The sequence below is a fragment of the Carassius gibelio genome, chromosome A9 (genome assembly GCF_023724105.1).
Source record: "Carassius gibelio isolate Cgi1373 ecotype wild population from Czech Republic chromosome A9, carGib1.2-hapl.c, whole genome shotgun sequence".
Classification (NCBI taxonomy): domain Eukaryota; kingdom Metazoa; phylum Chordata; class Actinopteri; order Cypriniformes; family Cyprinidae; genus Carassius; species Carassius gibelio.
The window spans coordinates 12,427,290-12,447,806 of record NC_068379.1 but is presented as its reverse complement, the minus strand read 5'-3'; the positions used below and the strand labels follow the sequence as shown (position 1 = coordinate 12,447,806).

Below are 20,517 nucleotides of genomic sequence, written 5' to 3'. Positions count from 1 at the left end.
ATTTTTTGTTCAAATGTTATTGTAAAACTCTATAGATTTTAAAGGAACCACACCTTCTAAGAAACAAACATATTATTTGTACTTGCAGAAAAAAAAAAAAAAAAAAAAACGTGTGTCGAACCAGCACAAATTATTTTTTGTAACAAGCTTCATGGTGACATGAAGATGACGTACTAATAGGTGGTTTATGATTTTTTTTAAAGGTTTTATTAAAATCATATACATTATATAATGTAACCTACATAAAGGACATATGATATATTTAATACAAATATCAGTCTGAAAGCAATTTATTGTCTAATTGTTTGAAGTAAGTAATATTGCCAAAATTCCAACACATGTACACAGTAACACACAAACTTAAATAAAAACAAAAATATAATTAAACTAGATAAAACTATTTGTCAAGATAAAATTTAGGTTGGCATGAGAAAGCCTAGCCCAAAGTAGTTGCGGAAGCTTGAACTTTGGACATTTAAAAAGATTAGTCAGTTAACACGATTAGCAAGTGTGTTGCTAGCATGTGTCTATCATGTTGCTAGCGCCATTAGCCAGATACTAGTGAACTGCTAGCATGTTTATAGCATGATTAGCATGTTTGCTGGCATGAACATGCATCACCAAAGTTACAGAAATGGAACTAATAGCGTTTTAGATGATTCGCAGAAACATCCGCGTTATGACATCTGTTCAATGAGACTATTTTGACACTTTATGTTTCTAGCATGTTTAACATTTTGCTACCATGACTGGCATATTTTAGCATGATTAGCGTGTTGTTAATATGTTTTTGCCATGATAAGCCTGTAGTTAGCATGTTGCTAGCATGTTTCTAATGTGATTAGCATTTTTATTCATTAAAATGTTTATAGTATACTGCTAGCATGATTAAAATTTAGTATGTTGCTATCCTTTTTTATAGCATGATTAACAAGTTACTAGTATGATGCTAGCATGTTTATAGCATGATTAGCCTGTTGCTATCATTTTTTATGAAGAACATGTTGATAGTATATAGCTACCATGATTAACATTTAGTTAACATGTTGCTAGCATGATTAACAAGTTAATAGTATGTTGCTACCATGTTTCTAACATGATAAGCAAGTTACTAGTATGTTGATAGTATGTTTTTAGCATGATTAGCAAGTTATTAGTATGTTGATAACATGTTTCTAGCATGATTAACAAGTTACTAGTATGTTGTTAACATGTTTCTAGCATGATTAACAAGTTACTAGTATGTTGTTAGTATGTTTTTTATCATGATTAGCAAGCTACTAGTATGTTGATAGCATGTTTCTAGCATGATTAGCAAGTTGCTATTATGTTGTTAGCATGTTTCTAGCATGATTAATGGCATGATTAGCAAGTTACTAGTATGCTGTTAGTATGTTTCTAGCATGATTAGCAAGTTACTAGTATGTTGCTAGCATGTTTCTAGCATGATTAACAAGTTACTAGTATGTTGCTAACATGTTTATAGCATGATAAACATGTTGTTAGTATGTTTCTAGCATAATTAACAAGTAAGTATGTTGCTAGCATGTTTCTAGCATGATTAGCAAGTTACTAGTATGTTGTTAGCATATTTCTAGCATCATTAACTTTGTTGGCATGATTAACAAGTTACGAGTATGTTGCTAGCATGTTTCTAGCATGATTAACAAGCTACTATTATGTTGTTATCATGTTTCTAGCATGATTAATGTTGTTGGCATGATTAGCAAGTTACTATGTTGTTAGTATTTTTCTAGCATGATTAGCAAGTTACTAGTATGTTGATAACATGTTTATAGCATGATTGCCATTGTTGGCATGTTTAGCAAGTTACTAGTTGCTAGCATGTTTCTAGCATGATAAGCAAGTTACTAGTATGTTGTGTGCATGTTTCTAGCATGATTAGCATGTAAGTATGTTGTTAGCATGTTTGTAACATGATTAACATTGTTGGTATGATTAGCAAGTTACTAGAATGTTGCTAGCATGTTTCTAGCATGATTAGCAAGTTACTAGTTTGTTGCTGATTATTACATTATTTTTCACAGTTTCCTGATTATATACATTACCAAAGTTACAGAACTGTTATTAATAGCGTTACAAAACAACCGCTTTATGTAGATCTGCACAATGAGGCTATTTTGACCCTCCGCGCTTCCCGTAGTTCCCACAACAAACTTCAGAGTGATCCTTATGACAAGTTGAGTCGCGAGCGTATCATATATATCAAAGAGGAGCACCGTTCTTCCGTGAGCTACTGCAGGATGTCACGTTTAACTAAAAACCGTTTGACAAGTTTAGTAAATCCGCTCTTGTGCGGTTTCAGCGTGTGACGAGCTGAATTTCGATAAGAACATCTCGTGAGTGCTTGAGTGTGAGTGCGTATGTCAGTCACTTTCGCTTGTGAAGTGCGTTTAGATAACTCCTGGATGCCATTGAGGTGCTGGAGTCACACCGTCTAAAATGGAGTAAATTATGCTGATGGAGGAACAGAGCAGGTGTGTGCTTATTTCTGTTATAACGTGTTACTGTGTACTGTGTTATTATTTATTCCCTCTCGTCTCGTTACAACCCGGAATGCTATTTTCCCGTCCAGTTGAACGCTAAATTACTTTTGAAGTATGTTTACCCAGCTCTTTGCATCTGTTGTTCATGCACGTTCAAAACGAATTTGTTTGTTCCAGCTCTGGAGAGAAAGGTGTGCTCTACAGATGGCAGGGCTATTCCTGCAGGGTGACCCCGGAGAGACTGCTGCTGTCCAGGCCAGTGCTTCATGCTGCACTGGGGACTTCACATGGACTTCTGCTGACAGGTAAGATCTCTTGACAAGTGAAGTAAGCTGGAAATGAAGAGGAAACGACTCGCTTACAGCTGCATTTATTCCTCTAAAATCCATTTAGATTTGTCTATACTTATTTTTTTTTCAGTGACAAATCGGGAATATTTTACATAACCATGGCTGATTTAGACCCTCTATCTGACTCTTTGAATGGTTGTTTTTTTCTTCTTCAGGACTTATTTATTTATTACTTATTTATTTTTTGTTGTTGTTGAGAAATAGTATAAATCCTACTTCTACCTTACTTCCTCACCAGTTATAGACCAATTTGGAGCAGATGTCACAGTTATTGTTGTGCCTTTGGATGTCAGAATCTGAATGCAAATAATTTTTATAGAATACTGTTGTCAAAGACTCAATTTGAAGCTAAACGCAGACATTTAAACAACAGACCATGGATGACACCTGCTATGGTTACCCGACTTTTAAAGCGTAAATTAGATTTAAACAGTAGATCTACATAATATTTACATATGCAGTTCATAGGGGGCATATTCTGTTAGCTTACAGTTACAATATGAAATAGCTATTTAAACCTATAACATTTACCTATTTTCAAACAGTTCGGACTTTGTTTTTTCTCTCTCACAAATGCAAGTTTATAGCTCCTAGTTCAGACTTTATATCTCTACAATTGTGAGTTAGTCAGTTCTGAGGGGGGAAAAATGCCAGAAGTGTGGGAAACTGTTGATTCTGAGCTGATGGGAAAAAAAGAGAGAATGACAAGTTGATTTATAAAAAATAAAAATAAAAAAAAGCAAGAGAGAGTTGTGAGAGATAATTTCCGATTTTCGATTAAAAAAAGTCAGAATTCTGGAATATAAATATAAAAATGTCATCACTGTTTGCAAATATAGAACTTGGTCTACTGAACACCAAATAGTCATGTACATGTGGACAGTGATTAACATTTTTTGGCACCCACCTTAAAAAAATGTATGTTGTATGGTTACAATTAATGCTTTTCTATAAACTTTCATAAAATGATCTCTTGGATGTAATTGTCACATGTTAATACGTTCTTCTCTCAGATGGGCATGTGTATAGTTTTGGCGAGCAGCCGTGGAAACGAGTCGAATCTCAGCCTGCTGGCCCTGTTATAGAAAGTGTCCTGAACGGTCAGCGTGTGATCTCTGTGTCAGCGGGCAGCTATCACTGTTCTGCTGTAACAGAGGATGGCCTCATCCACATGTGGGGGGAGAACTCTCATGGCCAGTGTGGCATCTCTGGAATGGACCAGGTACCCAGTCCCACTCCCGTTAGTGTGGTGGATGGCGAGACCCATCCTCCGCAACTGGTCCGAGTCCTGAATGTGGCCTGTGGAGCACAGCACACTCTGGCCCTGTCAAGGAAGCATGAGGTGTGGGCCTGGGGTAGCGGCTGCCAGCTGGGACTAGTCACCAGTGTATTCCCGGTATGGAAACCCCAGAAGGTGGAGCATCTTGTGGGAAGATATGTGGTTCAGATCGCTTGTGGTGGGTTCCACAGCCTGGCTCTGGTTCAGATTCTTTCTCCCCCAGAGGACAGTCAGCAAGCTCAGGATAGATGTGGGCAGTGTAAGCAGAGCCTTTACACCATGATTGACAAGGATGACCATGTTATTATCTCTGATGAGCATTACTGCCCACTTGGAGTGGAACTGAATGATTATAAAGAAGGTCGTCGGTCAGGACCGAGTTCTCCAGCTCAGACACCACAAAGCAAAAGCTCCTCGCCCCACTTCGAAGTAGCCCCTTTGTCCTCGAAGAACATCTGCGAAGACCCATGTTCTTCAGTCGGATCTCAGAAAAATGCAACAAGTCAGGAGGCTCAGCCAGATCCTGCTTTAACTGAGACTGGACATCCACGTCTACGACGAACCAAAAACACTCCCTACCCTGATGAGCAAGCTCTTACAGACTACCTCAAAAGAATTTCAGACCAGACCCTCGCTGAGCAACCCGAGGCCACCACTTCGGCAGGTTCCCATCCTCTGAGCCGTCAGACATCACTTACATGTCCTTTCCAATCAGAGCAAAGAGATGAGCTTACACTACGTCCCTCTTCACCAGCACTGAGTAGAACTGATAGTATCACAGCTTCTGGCAGACAACGCTGTGCATCAGATACTATCATAGACCGGAAACACTCGCTCCATTTGAAATCAACACTGGAGTCCACCTCTGACGATTCTTCACAGCACTCAAGTGTGGATGGAGGCATTTGCATCAGTGACCTTGTGATTAGCAATGGATGTTTATTTGAGGCCTGTGAGGAAGGAGGGGAGCCCACTGGAATGGACCTCTGTCCAGCAGATCCTCTTCAAGGCAAGAAGAGCACCAGTCTGACAGACATCATTTTAGAGGACACTGAAGCACATAATCACAGAGGGTCTTCACATGGCTTCTCTCCAGGTATTGTGAACCTAAAATGATAAATAACATTCTATAACATTCAGGGCTCAACAAGAAGTTTTTTTTTTTTTTTTTTGTAGTTTAGATTTTTAGTTGCCCAGCTAATATTAAGTATCTTTAGTGAAGTTTTTATTTTATTATTATTTTATTATTATTTATTTATTTTTTTTTTACAAAAAAATAATATTTGCAACGAGCTGTAAATTATAAGTCATTATTATTACAGTCATTTTTTGCAGTTTTTGGAAAAACCTTATCTATGTTATCCAGCTGGATATCAATTTATTGGTGAGACATTAGCAGAACCTGCAAAATAACTTTGTAGAAATGCACAACATGCCAAAAAAACAACAACATTATTTTGCAATAAAATTGTAAAGATGAATGTAAATGTTTCAGTAGCAATGCAGCAATTGTTTTTCATCAGCTTGCTTTAGTTGCCATCCACGTTGTTGAGTCATGGTAAGAACATAGTAAAGCATGACCTGCCAAATACTACTTACTTTATCTTGGTATTACTAATTTATCTTAGTAACCCCATTTCATGCAAAATACTTTTGCTCGCAGAAGAAATGAAACATGGATGTCTGCACACAGGGTATTTCTACAATGGCATTGGTTACTGAAAGCTTTTCTTTTGTATGATATTGCATCCATAATGGTCTTATTGATCTTAATTGATGTCTTGTTGGACAGCAAGACCCGTTTACTGATAGTTAACCCAAAATGTACAATTCTGTCATCATTTACTCATATCTTGTTGTTCAAAACCTGAATTACTTGTTTTTTTTCTGTGGAACGTGATATTTTGAGAAGTGTTTTTTGTCTGTACGATGGAATTTAAAGGTCATCATAACTTCTTCAAAATATCTTTAGGTTTGAACTTTGAAAACAACATCGAGTGAGTAGATGATTACAGAATTGTCCTTTTGGAGTGAACTATCCCTTTAAAAACCACAGTTGTAGAAATTTGACTTATTTGGTCATATGCATGAGGAACATTTTTAATATGCTGTTGAATTTCAGTGTCACCTTCTGGCTGTCATCGAATCAACCATTTAAGAGCAGCAGTGGGTGCCCTGACTACTACCTGTACTTCTACCTCAGAATCCAGAGATCTCCTTCCTTCTCTCTACACTGAGGTGTGGAGTTGGGGGAGTGGCCAGGAAGGTCAGCTGGGTCATGGAGACTGTTTGCCCAGGTACAGTAGAGCCCTCATAAACAAATAAGTGTGTTGTCTGTTTAACTGTTCATGTCCTTGACCTCTGTGCATGACTGGAAAAAAATATTTTGGTTTTACCCTTACAGGTTACAGCCTCTCTGCATCAAAAGCTTAAGTAAAAAGGAAGTTGTCAAGATCACTGCTGGAGCAAATCACTCCTTGGCACTGACGGCTCAATGTCAGGTAGAGAGGGACTTCAAAATATTTCTCCATTTGATTATAGGCTGCAACAGTGACTGTACAATTCTTCAGTTTAGACTTATAGGCCCGAACTGATTTATAGCAAAAATATACATGAGTATAAAAAAGACTCAAAGTACAAGACTGTATATCTATGAGGAAATTACTAATTATCTAGTAAAGCCTTGCAAATGATGGCACTGCAGCCTGGGTCTCATTTCTTTAATTTTAATATATTGTTTTCTCATCAGAAACTGTGTTATTGCATTTAAATGTTTTTTTTTTGCTTTATAAAAACCTTCGGTTGGACAATGAGGTTGATTGAACACCTTGTAGCTCATGTTAGGTCACTGTTTAAACCAGTGTTATATTAGTTTTATTTATATACTTTTTTATTATTACATTCATTGTTATTATAAATCTGGATCCCTAAATGGTCTGTCTCTTCTGTCCCCTCTTTCTCATTAACAATAAATGTGTATTTCTTGTCTGTCACAGGTTTATTCCTGGGGAAGTGACACATTTGGACAGTTGGGTCGTATGAATGCTCCCAGCACAGTTCCCAATCTCACCATGGTATACCTCCTTTAATATTTTTATGATATGCAATCACCGTTTCTGCAGACCTTCCCTTTTAATAAATGCAGTTCCTCAGATAAAAATGAATGTGCTCTTGTGTGACGTTAGATTTCTGAGGGTATCCGTGTGTGGGACGTGGCAGCAGGACAAACGCACACTTTGCTGCTGGCTGATGGAGACTGTTATCAGCCCATACTGTACTACAGCGGAGAGCAGGTGCTGGAGAACACTGTCAGTGCTCATCACCTCTCCGGGACCTGCACCCAGACGCCCACCCTTCTGCCTTTCTGCATCAATGTTCGTACAGACGGTTATGAAAGCTTATTCTGTTGATACAGTTATTTTTTACTGTGTGTAAGCCGTTTTGTCTCAAAAAAGAACAAAAAATAAACTGTCTGCACACTTGAAATCCTTTAAGCAAACTTAATCACCAAGCTTTCGGTCAAACGACCATCCTCAGGGCATATACAGTTCATTTTTTGAGATTTTCAGGCTTGTTTGTCTGGCACCTTGGTGATCGTGAGTGTGGTGTAACTCCTTCTTAACATGTAAGCCGTTTTGTAAAATAACATCCACATTTATTAATTTTACATAATAAACTCATAAATTAGCTGATGCCATTCTACCTTACTGAAGATTTTTGTACACCGAGTACATCACTACAGTACATACCACAAAATTAGTAACAAAGAAAAAGGGGGAAACTTTAATAATCAAAATAATGGCAAAATAGACATTCCAAAAGATATCTAAAAAATAAACGGAGTATTATAAACTGTAACTGTAAATATTATAAACTGTATAAACTTATATAACTTATAGATTTATTTTTGTCAGTAAATCTGAAAGAAAATAGAAATAATAGATGAAAACCTTAAACTAAACGAAAATTAGAAACGTGGAAAAACCAAAAATTGCTAAATTAAATCAAAATAAAAAATATTATAAAAAGTAATTTTTAACCCTAAATCAAATAAAAAATGACAAAAGCATAAAATTACTGTAAATTAATGTACAAATTAAAAAGAAAACTTAAAATATAAAACATAATTGTGATGTGTTTTTTTTTTTATGTAAAGCAGAAATTTGCTATTAATTGGCTGTGTCCTTGGTTTAGATTGGCTATGTGAGCAAAGTGTTTGGAGGAGGACTGAATTGTTTGGCCTTGGCTGATCAGAACGCAATGGGTTTCATAGCTACAATCCATGAACTCGCTTCGGCGGAGAGGAAATTCTACTGCACCCTCAGTAAGGTGAAGAGCCAAATCCTGAGCCCCCTGTTAGCGCGTGGTATGTAACAGATTGATTTACTCGTTGCACATTTTGGATTGTTTGGATAATAGATTGTTATTGGGTTATATAATTGAATATTGACTGCATCTGCTCTGCCATAATGTAGCGGGTCTGGCCTTGTCTCTGGGTCCGTCCTCCATGTTGCTGTTTCAAGAGATGGCTGGTAGTTTCAGCAAGCTTTGCCATCTGACGGGACAGCACTCAGTATCCCTCACCAACTTCCTGCAGCGAGGCAAAGTGATCAAAACACTGGTCTTGATCAAGAGCACAGACATATTCATGGACACATATAAAGAGTAAGTACTATGCAAACTCAAATAGAATAGCATCGTTTATATTTTACATTCTCTGTGATGACACCAGAGATGATGTTTATCCTCAGGTACTGCGAGCCAGTAGGAAACTTTCTTGTTATGGGAGGATTCCAGTCATTGCTGAAACCCTCACAGTGCGTTGTCATAATCATTAATATAGTATCTATTGGCATCATAATAATATATGCAAATAATACATTTGCTCATGCATGATCTGTTTCTTCAGAGAATGCTTTGGGAAGAAACTGGAGCTGATACAGACTCTGCTAGAGTCCAAGGAGAAGAGCACATCACACTATGATCTGTTAGTCAACTTGTTTTATATGCCTTTGCAGCACCTGCATGGGTATAACAGATTACTTCTGAAACTAGCCCACTGCTTTGAAGTGGTAAGAAAACGATGTGATTCTCATTACGCTCTTTAAAGGAGTTCAAGTGGCTTAAATATACATGACACATTCTTTTATTGTGTCTCAGAGCACTGAGGAATATGAATGGATTCAGAATGGCTGCTCCAAATATGAAGATTTAGCTCGCCTTGTCAGCAAGCAGAGAAGAGATGCTGAGGCCACTTTCAGTTTCTGGAAGAACTTCAAAGGAAAGAATTCGGTATGGTGCAGAATATAACATTTTGTTGCTGTTAATTAATTCAAAAGCAGATACATAGTTGCAGTCCTGGCTTCTGATGATGGTACCTGTCTGACAGGTCAATGTACAGCTTCCCATAGCTTGCATTGCTTTTGTTGTATAGCAACATATAAATCAAAGAATATGGTCATTACTCTTCAGAAGATTTGGGTTGGCAATATTTTTTATGTTTTTATTTTTAATTTGAATGTATTGTAAAAGTTGTTCCTGTATTTCCAAAGCTAAATTTTCAGCAGCCATTAGTCCAGTCTTGAGTGTCACATGATCATTTGCTGCTCAAGAACCATTAAAAGAATTCTTCTGTGAATGAAATTGAGCAAACACACAAAGCATATGAAGTTTTGACCACTGATGTTTCACATAAATTAAACACAGTTTAAACGCTCAGAGAAATATAGCAAGTGTGAAAACACTCTCACGAGTGAGCGAGTGAGTGTGAAGAGTACTTGCATTGTACTGTACATTTGAGCACTAACAATCTATCAATATTCAAACTAGAAGTAAATCAGATTGACTTTTCATTTATACCACATATGTTCTCTTTACTAAGCAACAGTTTCTGGGTCAATCTGAGAATTGTTTTAATTAACAAATAATATTAATAAGAAATGTTTGCCTGCTGTAGTGGTTGACACAAAATAATTGCAAAATAATTTGGTTTGGCTGGTATTAATTTCCCACCCTGACAGCAGCAATTGTTACTGTACAGTGTGTGTGTGTATATATATATATATATATATATATATATATATATATATATATATATATATATATATATATATATATATATATATATATATAATATATTTTATATAATATAATGTGGTTAAGTCGACCTAGTTACTACTTCCTTTAATGAAGTTGAATTGGTCAGCATGCTGCAAGACCAAACAGTGTCAGATATGACCACAAGTTTCAGATACATTTCTGTATGGTTAATGTGGAAATCTGTTTGTGGCCGAACAGATGCATGTGTACATGATATGTGTCTTCATGTGTGGAGTTCTCTATATGTGATCTTCTCTTTCTCAGGAATCCCTGCGTAAGCCGTCTCGTCGTCTGGTTTGTGAGAGCAGTAATAAAGCTCTGGTGTTACAGAACGCTGGGAGATTCTCTGCAAGCTGGTTCATCCTCTTCAATGATGTGCTGGTTCATGCACAGGTTCATTCATTTTAGCACAAAATTTTACCACCCTGTTACTTTCATTACACCATTTTTTTTTAATTTATTATTATTTTTTTTTCATTCATGTTCTTTTTTTATTGTTTTCATTCATTCAGGGCACTATTCCCTCAAAGAAGCTTGTGAGTATTGTGTGTTTCAGTTCCTTCCTTCACATAATCATTGTGTAATTTAAGACTTGAGACATTGAAAAAACAAAAATGGTTGTCCGATGGAAGTTTTCCAAGCTAAGGCCTTTTGTTTCTCCCTTCTGAATTATCAGCTGGCTTCTTTTGCAGTGTTTTTTTTGGGGGGTTTCTTTATTTTCGGGCTAACTGAAGTTCATTATTCAGCTGAGGAATGATGTATGTAGATTCATGCTATGTTGTAATCAGGTTTAAGGAAAGAGTGGGCAACAAAGATGAATGAAAACCTTGCTTTAGTGTGGAATCTTTATGTACTACATATTTTGTGCCCAACTTTAAACTTGTTTAAAACCGATTAGTGTGTAGAAGATAGGGCCTGGCAGATAGTGTGCCAACATGAGTTCAAGTCTAGCTTGTGTCATTTGCAGCACATTCTCCCTCTCATTATTAGCTAGCATTGTTATCATGCGTTTAATTGAAGTAAAGCTTAAACAAAATGCAAATGTTAGATGGAAAAAAAATTGAAATGTTTTGGCAGGTAACTGAAATAATGTAATCTAAATAATCTAAATATATATAATATATTATAATTCTAATCTATTAAATATATTTAGAAAATATTTTCTAAAACTAATATAAATATAAAGCTCCTGTATATAGAAATATATATATATATATATATATATATATATATATATATATATATATATTAAAAAGACAAAAGATCATATTAAAAGTTAGAATGAAAAATTAAAACATAAAGATATAAGCTAGTTTAAATGTTAATAAATACTATAATGGTACATTTACTAATGATACTATCTTTACACCTTTAAAACACCAGAAATGGAATCAAAATAGTTAGGACAACCGGTTTTAAACAACTGGCTTCTCATTTTTAACACTGAAGCTCCATATAAACTCCATATAAAGTCTGTGAGTGTGTGGTCCAGGTATATACCAAATGTCTCCACAGTAGAACCTGCAATTTTTTATGTTGTGGTTACGAAAATAAATTCATACTAAAGAATGTTTTGTTTTTGAAAAACAAAAAAAGTGCACGTTTTCTGTAAGTGTTAGGTTTAGGGGTAGGGTTATTGGATAGAAAATATAGCATTTGTACCGTGTGAAAATCATTTTGTTTTTGGAGAGTCAGCCTAAAACACAAAACCCCAATGTGTGTGTGTGTGTGTGTGTGTGTGTGTGTGTGTGTGTGTGTGTGTGTGTGTGTGTGCGTGCTTCTTTTAAAGACTGCTGGCATATTGCCTCATATTGCTTTGTGGTTTTTGAAACTTGAACTGGGTATGCTCTGCTGTTTTCTCTGAATGCTTGGTTGGTCTGTTTCTTCTTGGTCTATTTTACCAGTTTGAAAATGACGATAACATTTAAAAGTTTAAAATTCCTCCCTTGTCTACACAAGCTTTTAATATCAGTTTTCACAATGTCTGACTGATCACACACCTCAGAGGGGCACTATTTCACCTATACTATCATATCATGTCATAGCACATCATATACCATATCATATCACATCATATCATACTATTTCATTACATACTTTTTATTTCCATAAAATAAAATGGATCTTTTTAACTGATTTATGCCTCAGTTGTAGTAATATGTTTGGCTGTTGGATGTGGATTCCCTTTTTCAAGAGAGCATATAATATTTCTTATGTAGGTACTGTACATGGGTGTGCGTGAAGCTCCTCGAGGTACTGACAGTGTTTAATATGGCTAATGTGTTTTTTTTTTCTTTCAGGCAAACCTGTTTTATTCATTTCCCTTCTTAATGTACTGTAGATGAGAGAGTGGTTAACTTATTAAATTCTCTCTGTTTCTGCAGTTCTCATCTCATTACATTTATCCACTTGCTACACTGTGGGTGGAGCCCATCTCAGATCTAAATGTGGGCCAGTAAGTTATCTCAGTATCTCAACATTTTGTTATCGTTCATTCAGTTTCCTGCCGCTTTAGTACATTTTAGTAATGTTTAGTTTAGCACATGACATTTCATTAATTGTTAAATGGTCTGAAATGGTCTTGCACTTGCTGTATGGAAGCTTTAAGGACACTGTTGTGACTATACCAAAAAATAAAAAAATAAAAAAATAAATCCGTATAAACCAGGGTTGGGCAACTTCGGTCATGAAGGGCTACTGTCTAGCAGAGTTCAGCTCCAACCCTAATCAAACACACCTGCTTGTAGCCTCCTAGTGATTTTGAATACATAGATTAGCATTTTTAGGTGTGTTTGATTAGGGTTGGAGCTGAACTCTGCAGGGAAGTGGCCCTCCAGGACCGAAGTGGCCCAACCCTGCCATAAACCAACAAATTAAGCTTCTGCCCCAGTTTAATCTATGACTGTCATTACTAGACATGGCCTTAAAGTGACCACACCTGAAGATAGCTTTGTTGTTCTGGCAGTGTCCCCTTTGGAAAAGGTAATGCACTGATGCAGTCAGAGTTTGATTGAGATGTTTTTCTGCTCTGCATTAATTCTGCCGCCCACTGGCTTTCTGGTAGGGGAAGTGGTTAAAAGCCATTAACCAGGCCATTGAGGACGTGCTTACTGTAGGCCTGAATGGGAGGACGTGTTTGTCTAGAAGCAGCCAGAAAGGTCAAACTTCTGTGTCACGTACTTCCACCTACACTTTCAGCAAAGAGGGTCGACTCAAAGATGCTACGTATGAGGGCCGTTGGCTGTCAGGCAAGCTTCATGGCAAGTGAGTACATGCCCATAATGGCCCATTTGTTTTCACACACTTTATACAATACAAAACATTCTTTCAAATATTTCTCTCAATCACACAAGCAGGGCTGTCATGCCTTTATGTTTCCGGGAACACCAGCAGTAGTACTGCCTAACATGCCAAAATCATTTTCTTTGAATCCACTGGTGCTTGTTGAATTAATGTTGTTCGGTTGTCCTTTCTTTAAACAGAGGGAGCCTGAAGTGGCCAGATGGGACAGTTTACTGTGGCACATTCAAGAACGGGTTGGAGGATGGGTCAGTAAGATGAACATGCCTCTGCTTGCAGACTCTTTGTTATATACACTACCAATTTTTATTTCAACAAGAATGTATTAAATTGTCTCAGATAAAGGCATTTATAATATTTATAAAGATTTCTGTCTTGAATAAATACTGTTAGTTTGATCTTTCTCTTCATTGAAGTATCCTGAAAAAAAGGTAGTTTTCACAAAAATATTAAGCAGCACAACTGTTTTCAACATTGGTAATACAAAAAAAAATGTCTCTGAGCACCGAATTAACACATTAGAATGACACTGAAGATTAGAGTAATGACACCACTGATACTGATACCACAGGAATAAATAACTTTTTAACAATTTTAAACGGTTTAAACAAAAAACTTTTTTATAATATTTCTCCAAATTTCTGTTCACTGTATTTTGTTCAAATAAATGCAGCCTTGATGAACATACTGTAAGGGACTTTTTTCATAAACATTACAGATCTTATCCACCCCAAATATACTATTTATGTTTTTATTCTCGCCATTTCTCTTCTCTTTGTAGGTTTGGAGATTTTATGATGCTCAACACGACCTTCAACAAGTTTGAGCGTTACCAAGGTCACTGGAAGGAGGGGAAAATACATGGCGTCGGCACATTTTGGTAATAGTTATGTAAATGTGTGTATAAAAAAGCTCTTTGAAACATTATCAGTTAATGGGGTACCCTGAACTCCTTTAATTGGTAGAATTGTCTTCTAGTACCTTACCCATGGCCTGTGTGTTGTGTCTTTGCAGGTATGCTTCAGGTGAGGTATACGAGGGCTCATTCAGGGACAACATGCGTCACGGTCACGGCATGTTACGCAGTGGAAAGTTGGCCTCTCCTTCCTCCAGTAGTGTGTTTGTGGGCCAGTGGGTTCAAGGGAAGAGAACGGGCTATGGGGTGTGCGATGACTTCAGCAGGTATGTACATCACAGTTACCAAATTTGAGATTTTAAACATCCTCCTGCTTAAACAACTCATTTATTTCTTATCTCCCAGAGGAGAGAAATACATGGGAATGTGGCTCGATGATCAGCGTCATGGAGACGGAGTCGTTATTACTCAGTTTGGATTGTATTATGAAGGAAACTTCATTAATAACAAGATGATGGTCAGTTGAGATGTTATTATGTGCCTGTAATTTGCTTATGTTATACAGTATATACACTTCTTTAGCTGTTTAGGCAGTAGATACAGTGTGTACTATTATTTGAGCAACTTCCGATGACTTTTGTCTGATATAGGGCAATGGGACTCTTCTCTGTGATGATGACACTGTCTTTGAGGGCGAGTTTTCAGAAGACTGGACTCTGTGCGGAAAGGTGTCTTTGAAATATTGTGATCGTTTCCAGTCACAGTAAATTTGTAGAAACCTTATTTGTGATTTGTGCACCTTAATGCTTCTGTGTATTTGAATGTCCTGTGGTTTTATGGATGTGAAGGGTGTTCTGTTCATGCCTAATGGTGACTCTTTGGAGGGGGTCTTTGACGGTCACTGGGGAGACGGTCTGAGAGTGGCTGGAACATTTACAAAACCCTTTGAAGCTCTGAGGAGAGAAAGAAAGATTCCGTAAGTGTGTCATGATTCATGAATAATGGTTTGGCCTGCTGTATATTTCTAAGTATTTTTTAATCTGTGTTTTTACTCTATATGTCTGTGTGTAGTTTGGCTGGTCAACACGCAGTGCCTGCAGAAGACAAGTGGAAGGCAGTGTTTGATGAGTGCTGGAGCAGATTAGGCTGTGAAACTCCTGGTGAAGGAGTGTATGAGAAAGCCTGGGAGAACATCGCCATTGCCCTCACTGCCAGACGCAGACAACAGAGAGATCGGTATGTACACACACACACACAAGAATGAACAATAAAGGTGTGATCACATTAGGCTTGTAACATACAAAATGCTTTATACTCTGCAACATATAGTTAAAGTGAAAAATAAACGAATACTAATTCAATAGTTTACAAAACTTGAACTTTGGTACACAAAAGACGTGAATGTATGTGAATAGTGCGTGAAGAAATCATAAGTGGCGTATGTTTGTCTATAGTGCAGAGGAGCTGAGCCGATCTCAGACTAAGATGCTGGAGAGTCTTGAGGTGATTCCTCAACATGTGAGCCCTGTTACTGCAGACTCCTACAACAACATCCGGCGGTATCTCATGAAGGTGAGACTTCCAAGTCCGCACAGCTGTACAGATGCCTCAAAAAAAACATTTGGACACTTGGGTCACAATAAAGAATGTAACTTAATCATATAAAAAAAAATAAAGAAAAAATCAAAACAAGGGTCATCTGCAAACACCCGTTTATAGAGTTTTTTCAGACTTGATCTACTCTTCTGAGCCATTTTTGCAAGGACTTTGAACAAACTATTAAAGATATCTGACTTCATACATATATATATATATATATATATATCACAGGTGTCTTAGCACAGTGACCACAGGTGGACATGATCCACTAATATGCGACATCCATAAAGTGCCTCTTTAAAATAGTTTTTTGTCTTGATTTAGATGTTGTAAAATTTGGTTTAGTAATTTCTTACATTATGTAACCATAGTACGTAATTCTGGGATATTTTGCAAGTTAAAGTAATTCTTAATCATTATAAAATTGTTTAATGTAATTTATTCCTATAATGGGAAATATGTATTTTCAGCAGCCATTACTCCAGTCTTCAGATCTTTCAAAAATCATTCTAATATGTTGATTTGCTGCTCAAGAAGCATCTGTTATTATTATCAATGTCAAAACAATTGTGCTGCTTAATATTTTTGTGAAAACCGTATATTAAAAAATATATTATTATTAGTAGTAGTAGTAGTAGTTATTTACTTATTGTAATAATAAATTAATATATTTTAAATCTTTTGTAGCATTATAAATGTCTTTATTTTCACTTTTGATCTATTTATGAATCCTTGCTGAATAAATAAGTATTAATTTCTAAAAAAAGAAAAAAGAAAAAAAAGCTTTTGAATAGTAGTGTAGATTCATACTTTTTTTTTAAATGTCTTGCAACTTTTTTGGGGGGGCGGGGGTGTATCGACTCTCTTTAGGCTTGTGATACCTCTCTTCACCCACTGGGCTGGCTGCTGGAGACCCTTGTGACTGTGTACAGGATGACCTATGTTGGTGTGGGCTCCAACAGACGCCTCCTACAGCAGGCAGTGGAGGAGATCCAGTCATACCTAACACGCATATTTCAAATAGTCAGGTAGTCCTAGTTCAGTTCTTTCTGTGATTGTCTCAGTATGAGTTACTAGAAACCATAGTGCTTTAAAAGCCAGCAGAGCATTTTTCAAAGCTGATAGGAAGCATTTTACTCATTGTGAAGCTTTTTTTTTTTTTTTTTTCTAATATTTGGGTTACAAATATTTGCGGCAGGTTTCTGTTTCCTGGTCTCCCTGAGGACGGAGGTTTTATTTTGGATTCCTCCAGTTCTTCAGACGAGGGCACAGACTCTCTTAACAGCAGTACACACTCAGAAACTCCACAGCAGGGGTGAGACAGCATCACTATGACTGAAACACTGTTTTGTTATTTCTGACTTTTGCTCTTTTAAGTTGCAGTTACTTATATTGATCTATCTACCTATCATCTATTTGTATGTTTCAGATCTAAGAGAAAAAGTCCAAAAGAACAGCATTGATTTGCAATAGAAATATTTAGTAACATTGTGCATGTCTTCACTTTCGATCATTTTAATGGATCCTTGCAGAATAAAAGTATTACATTTGATGGATATATACAAAGAGATATAGTTACATTCTGAAAGTCTTGTGTTGTTTGTGCTGCAGTTGTTTAGTGAGCAGCTCAAGTCTTCTCCTGCCGGTGTTGATGCCGAGGCTTTACCCTCCTCTCTTCACCCTCTACACACTAGAGAAAGAGAGAGAGGAGGAGGTGTACTGGAACTGTGTTTTAAGACTCAACAAACAGCCTGATCTTGCTCTTCTAGCCTTCCTTGCAGTACAAGAGTAAGTGACACAAGTAACAGTATGAAATATTATTCTATAACGATGTTGATGATACAATTATACTGACACTAAAAAGTATTTAGACGCGTAACATAAACAGGCATTTATGTTAAATGTATAGCACAAACACAATTTTCAAATGGAACATGTCATGAAAATATGATCAGAAGAAGTTTGGTTGATAAACAATGGATGTATTATGAAAAATGAAGGCAAATTATATCTGGAAAGCTAAATATTGTTAATTAATTAGAAGGCATTGCAAAAATGCATTAGTAGTATTCAATTCACTCTCACGATTCGCAGTAGTCAGTCTACACAAGACTGTATTTATAATGCGGTGTTTTTAAATGGGGATTTAAAAGAGTATCCTTCATTATAATGCATGCGTAATGCCTTCTAAATTAAAAAAGTGTGGTTATAACATATTATAATATGGACGGTGGCTTTTACAGTTTTCAGTCGAATGCCTTTTTGTTTTCCAGAAAGTTCTGGCCAGTTTCTATCTCTGTACTGGGAGAGAAAAAGCAGGTGAAGCTTTCTGTCATTTCTAAGAAAATAATCAGTAATGACACTGCTGTGAAAATATATAACTTTATTGGTTCATTTGAATTTAATGGACAGGTCTTGCCTAGTACTAAAGACGCCTGCTTTGCCACTGCTGTTGAAACCCTGCAACAGATCAGGTGAAGATAGTCATGTGTAACAAAGGCAGAAGACAACAACAATAAGATTTCAGTAGCAATCTTTTTATTTTTCTCTGCTTCTACAGCACAGCGTTCACTCCCTCAGACAAGTTGCAAGTGATTCAGCTGACCTTTGAGGAGGTCACTCAGGATGTGCAGGCTCTGCTTGGGAAAGAGTTTCTGTGGTGCATGGATGACCTCTTTCCAATCTTCCTCTATGTGGTGCTCCGCGCACGGTACTTTTCTAAACCTTTCACTGCATGTAGACCTCATTGCAATGACGTTCTCAGTTGAAACATAAATGTATGTGCAGTTTGTCTGGCCATGTAAAGAACCTGTCGCTTGTGAATGTGTAGGATCAGAAACCTGGGCTCTGAAGTGAGTCTGATTGAGGACCTTACAGACGGCAGTCTACAGCTGGGACACCTTGGATTCATGTTAACAACTCTCAAAGTGAGTTGTTTTCACACAGCTTCAGGGACAAGTACCATTATTATACTTTCAAAATCATAAAGTTGGCATTAAAATATCAATTTTACCTTGTTCATTTAAAAGTCTTGACAAATTCTTAGTTTGATCACTTCATATAGCTTAATACTTATGACATGACCCCTTTAAATATAGTGGGCTTGTTTTATGAACCAAAAGTTTTATTTGTAAAGCTAAAGCCTTTAAGAATTTGAATGAATTTTAAGGGTAATCTCATCATCACATGCAGGCACTGGTCCCGTTTCATTCTCTTCCACGTTTTACTTGAATCTCTTTCTCTGCCCTTAGGCCTGCTACAACCAGATTCAGCTTGAGAAGACAACATAGGAGGGGTTTGTTTGTGAGTGGAGCAGCCACAGCTCATTTAAAGAGACTTGGATTACAGGTCAAGTCAAGATGTGCTCATATATTTCAGGTCTCAAAAATAAGCTCACTTTCCGCTCATCTCCCTTAAAGGTTTAGTTCGCTCAAAAATGAAAATTATGTCATTAATAACTCCCCCATATGCTGTTCCAAACATGTTAGACCTCTGTTCATCTTCGGAACACAGTTTAAGATATATATTAGATTTAGTCCGAGAGCTCTCAGTCCCTCCATTGAAGCTGTGTGTACGGTACACTGTCCATGTCCAGAAAGGTAAGAAAAACATCTTCAAAATAGTCCATGTGACAACAGAGGGTCTGTTGGAATTTTTTGAAGCATCGAAAATACATTTTGGTCCAAAAATAGCAAAAACGACGACTTTAATTCAGCATTGTCTTCTCTTCCGTGTCTGTGTGAGAGAGAGTTCAAATCAAAACAGTCTGGATATCCCGTTCACGAACGAATCATTCAGTTCACCAAATCGAACTGAATCGTTTTAAACGGTTCGCATCTCTAATACGCATTAATCCACAAATGACTTAAGCTGTTCACTTTTTAAATGTGGCTGACACTTCCCTCTAAGTTCACATTGACTACTTTGAAGATGTTTTAATTACCTTTCTGGACATGGACAGTATACCGTACACACAGCTTCAATGGAGGGACTGAGAGCTCTCGGACTAAATCTAAAATATCTTAAACTGTGTTCTGAAGATAAAAGGAGGTCTTACATGTTTGGAACAGCATAAGGGTGAGTTATTAATGACATAATTTTCATTTTTGGGCGAACTAACCCTTTAAGCACTCTTTTACAGAGATTACTACTATTGAGACTCTCACATCACCACCATCTGACTGCCAGTACAGTTACCCCTTGAAGAAACATGTACATTTCAACACCCTGTAACAACAATGAGTTTTACATAGTAATTAACTCAAATGATATATAGGGAATTTGAATAATTAATCAAGAATTTGATTAATATATATCTCAGATGACAGTTACATTTAATTTTATTGATTATGAAAAATAGCTCAATTGCCAATACCAATACTAATCACAGGGCACTGTAATTTACTCATTAATATGTCAATATTACATTCTTCATATCAATTATTGTGATATCTCTTACTGTAAATTATTGCAGATCAAAACCGTGGTATGTCCAGCACACCACTATAGACCTATCAATTTTCAATA

General features: G+C 36.7%; 1 protein-coding gene across 1 annotated transcript; it reads left to right on the top strand.

The window, feature by feature from the left end:
* Window positions 1-2,172: 2,172 nt before the first annotated feature.
* LOC128019642 (alsin) lies at window positions 2,173-19,469 on the top strand. The gene is made up of 33 exons (XM_052605734.1): window positions 2,173-2,498; window positions 2,685-2,812; window positions 3,871-5,232; window positions 6,259-6,433; window positions 6,541-6,637; window positions 7,133-7,210; window positions 7,322-7,510; window positions 8,331-8,502; window positions 8,612-8,801; window positions 8,888-8,953; window positions 9,046-9,208; window positions 9,297-9,428; window positions 10,500-10,628; window positions 10,748-10,771; window positions 12,620-12,690; window positions 13,151-13,217; window positions 13,300-13,499; window positions 13,718-13,783; window positions 14,317-14,415; window positions 14,550-14,717; window positions 14,797-14,908; window positions 15,042-15,119; window positions 15,240-15,367; window positions 15,463-15,627; window positions 15,846-15,963; window positions 16,861-17,018; window positions 17,189-17,305; window positions 17,602-17,778; window positions 18,264-18,309; window positions 18,403-18,464; window positions 18,551-18,700; window positions 18,821-18,917; window positions 19,242-19,469. The coding sequence occupies exons 1-33, from the start codon at window positions 2,476-2,478 to the stop codon at window positions 19,278-19,280; spliced, it is 5,046 nt and encodes a 1,681-aa protein (XP_052461694.1). The 5' UTR covers window positions 2,173-2,475; the 3' UTR covers window positions 19,281-19,469.
* The last annotated feature ends 1,048 nt before the right edge of the window (window positions 19,470-20,517 follow it).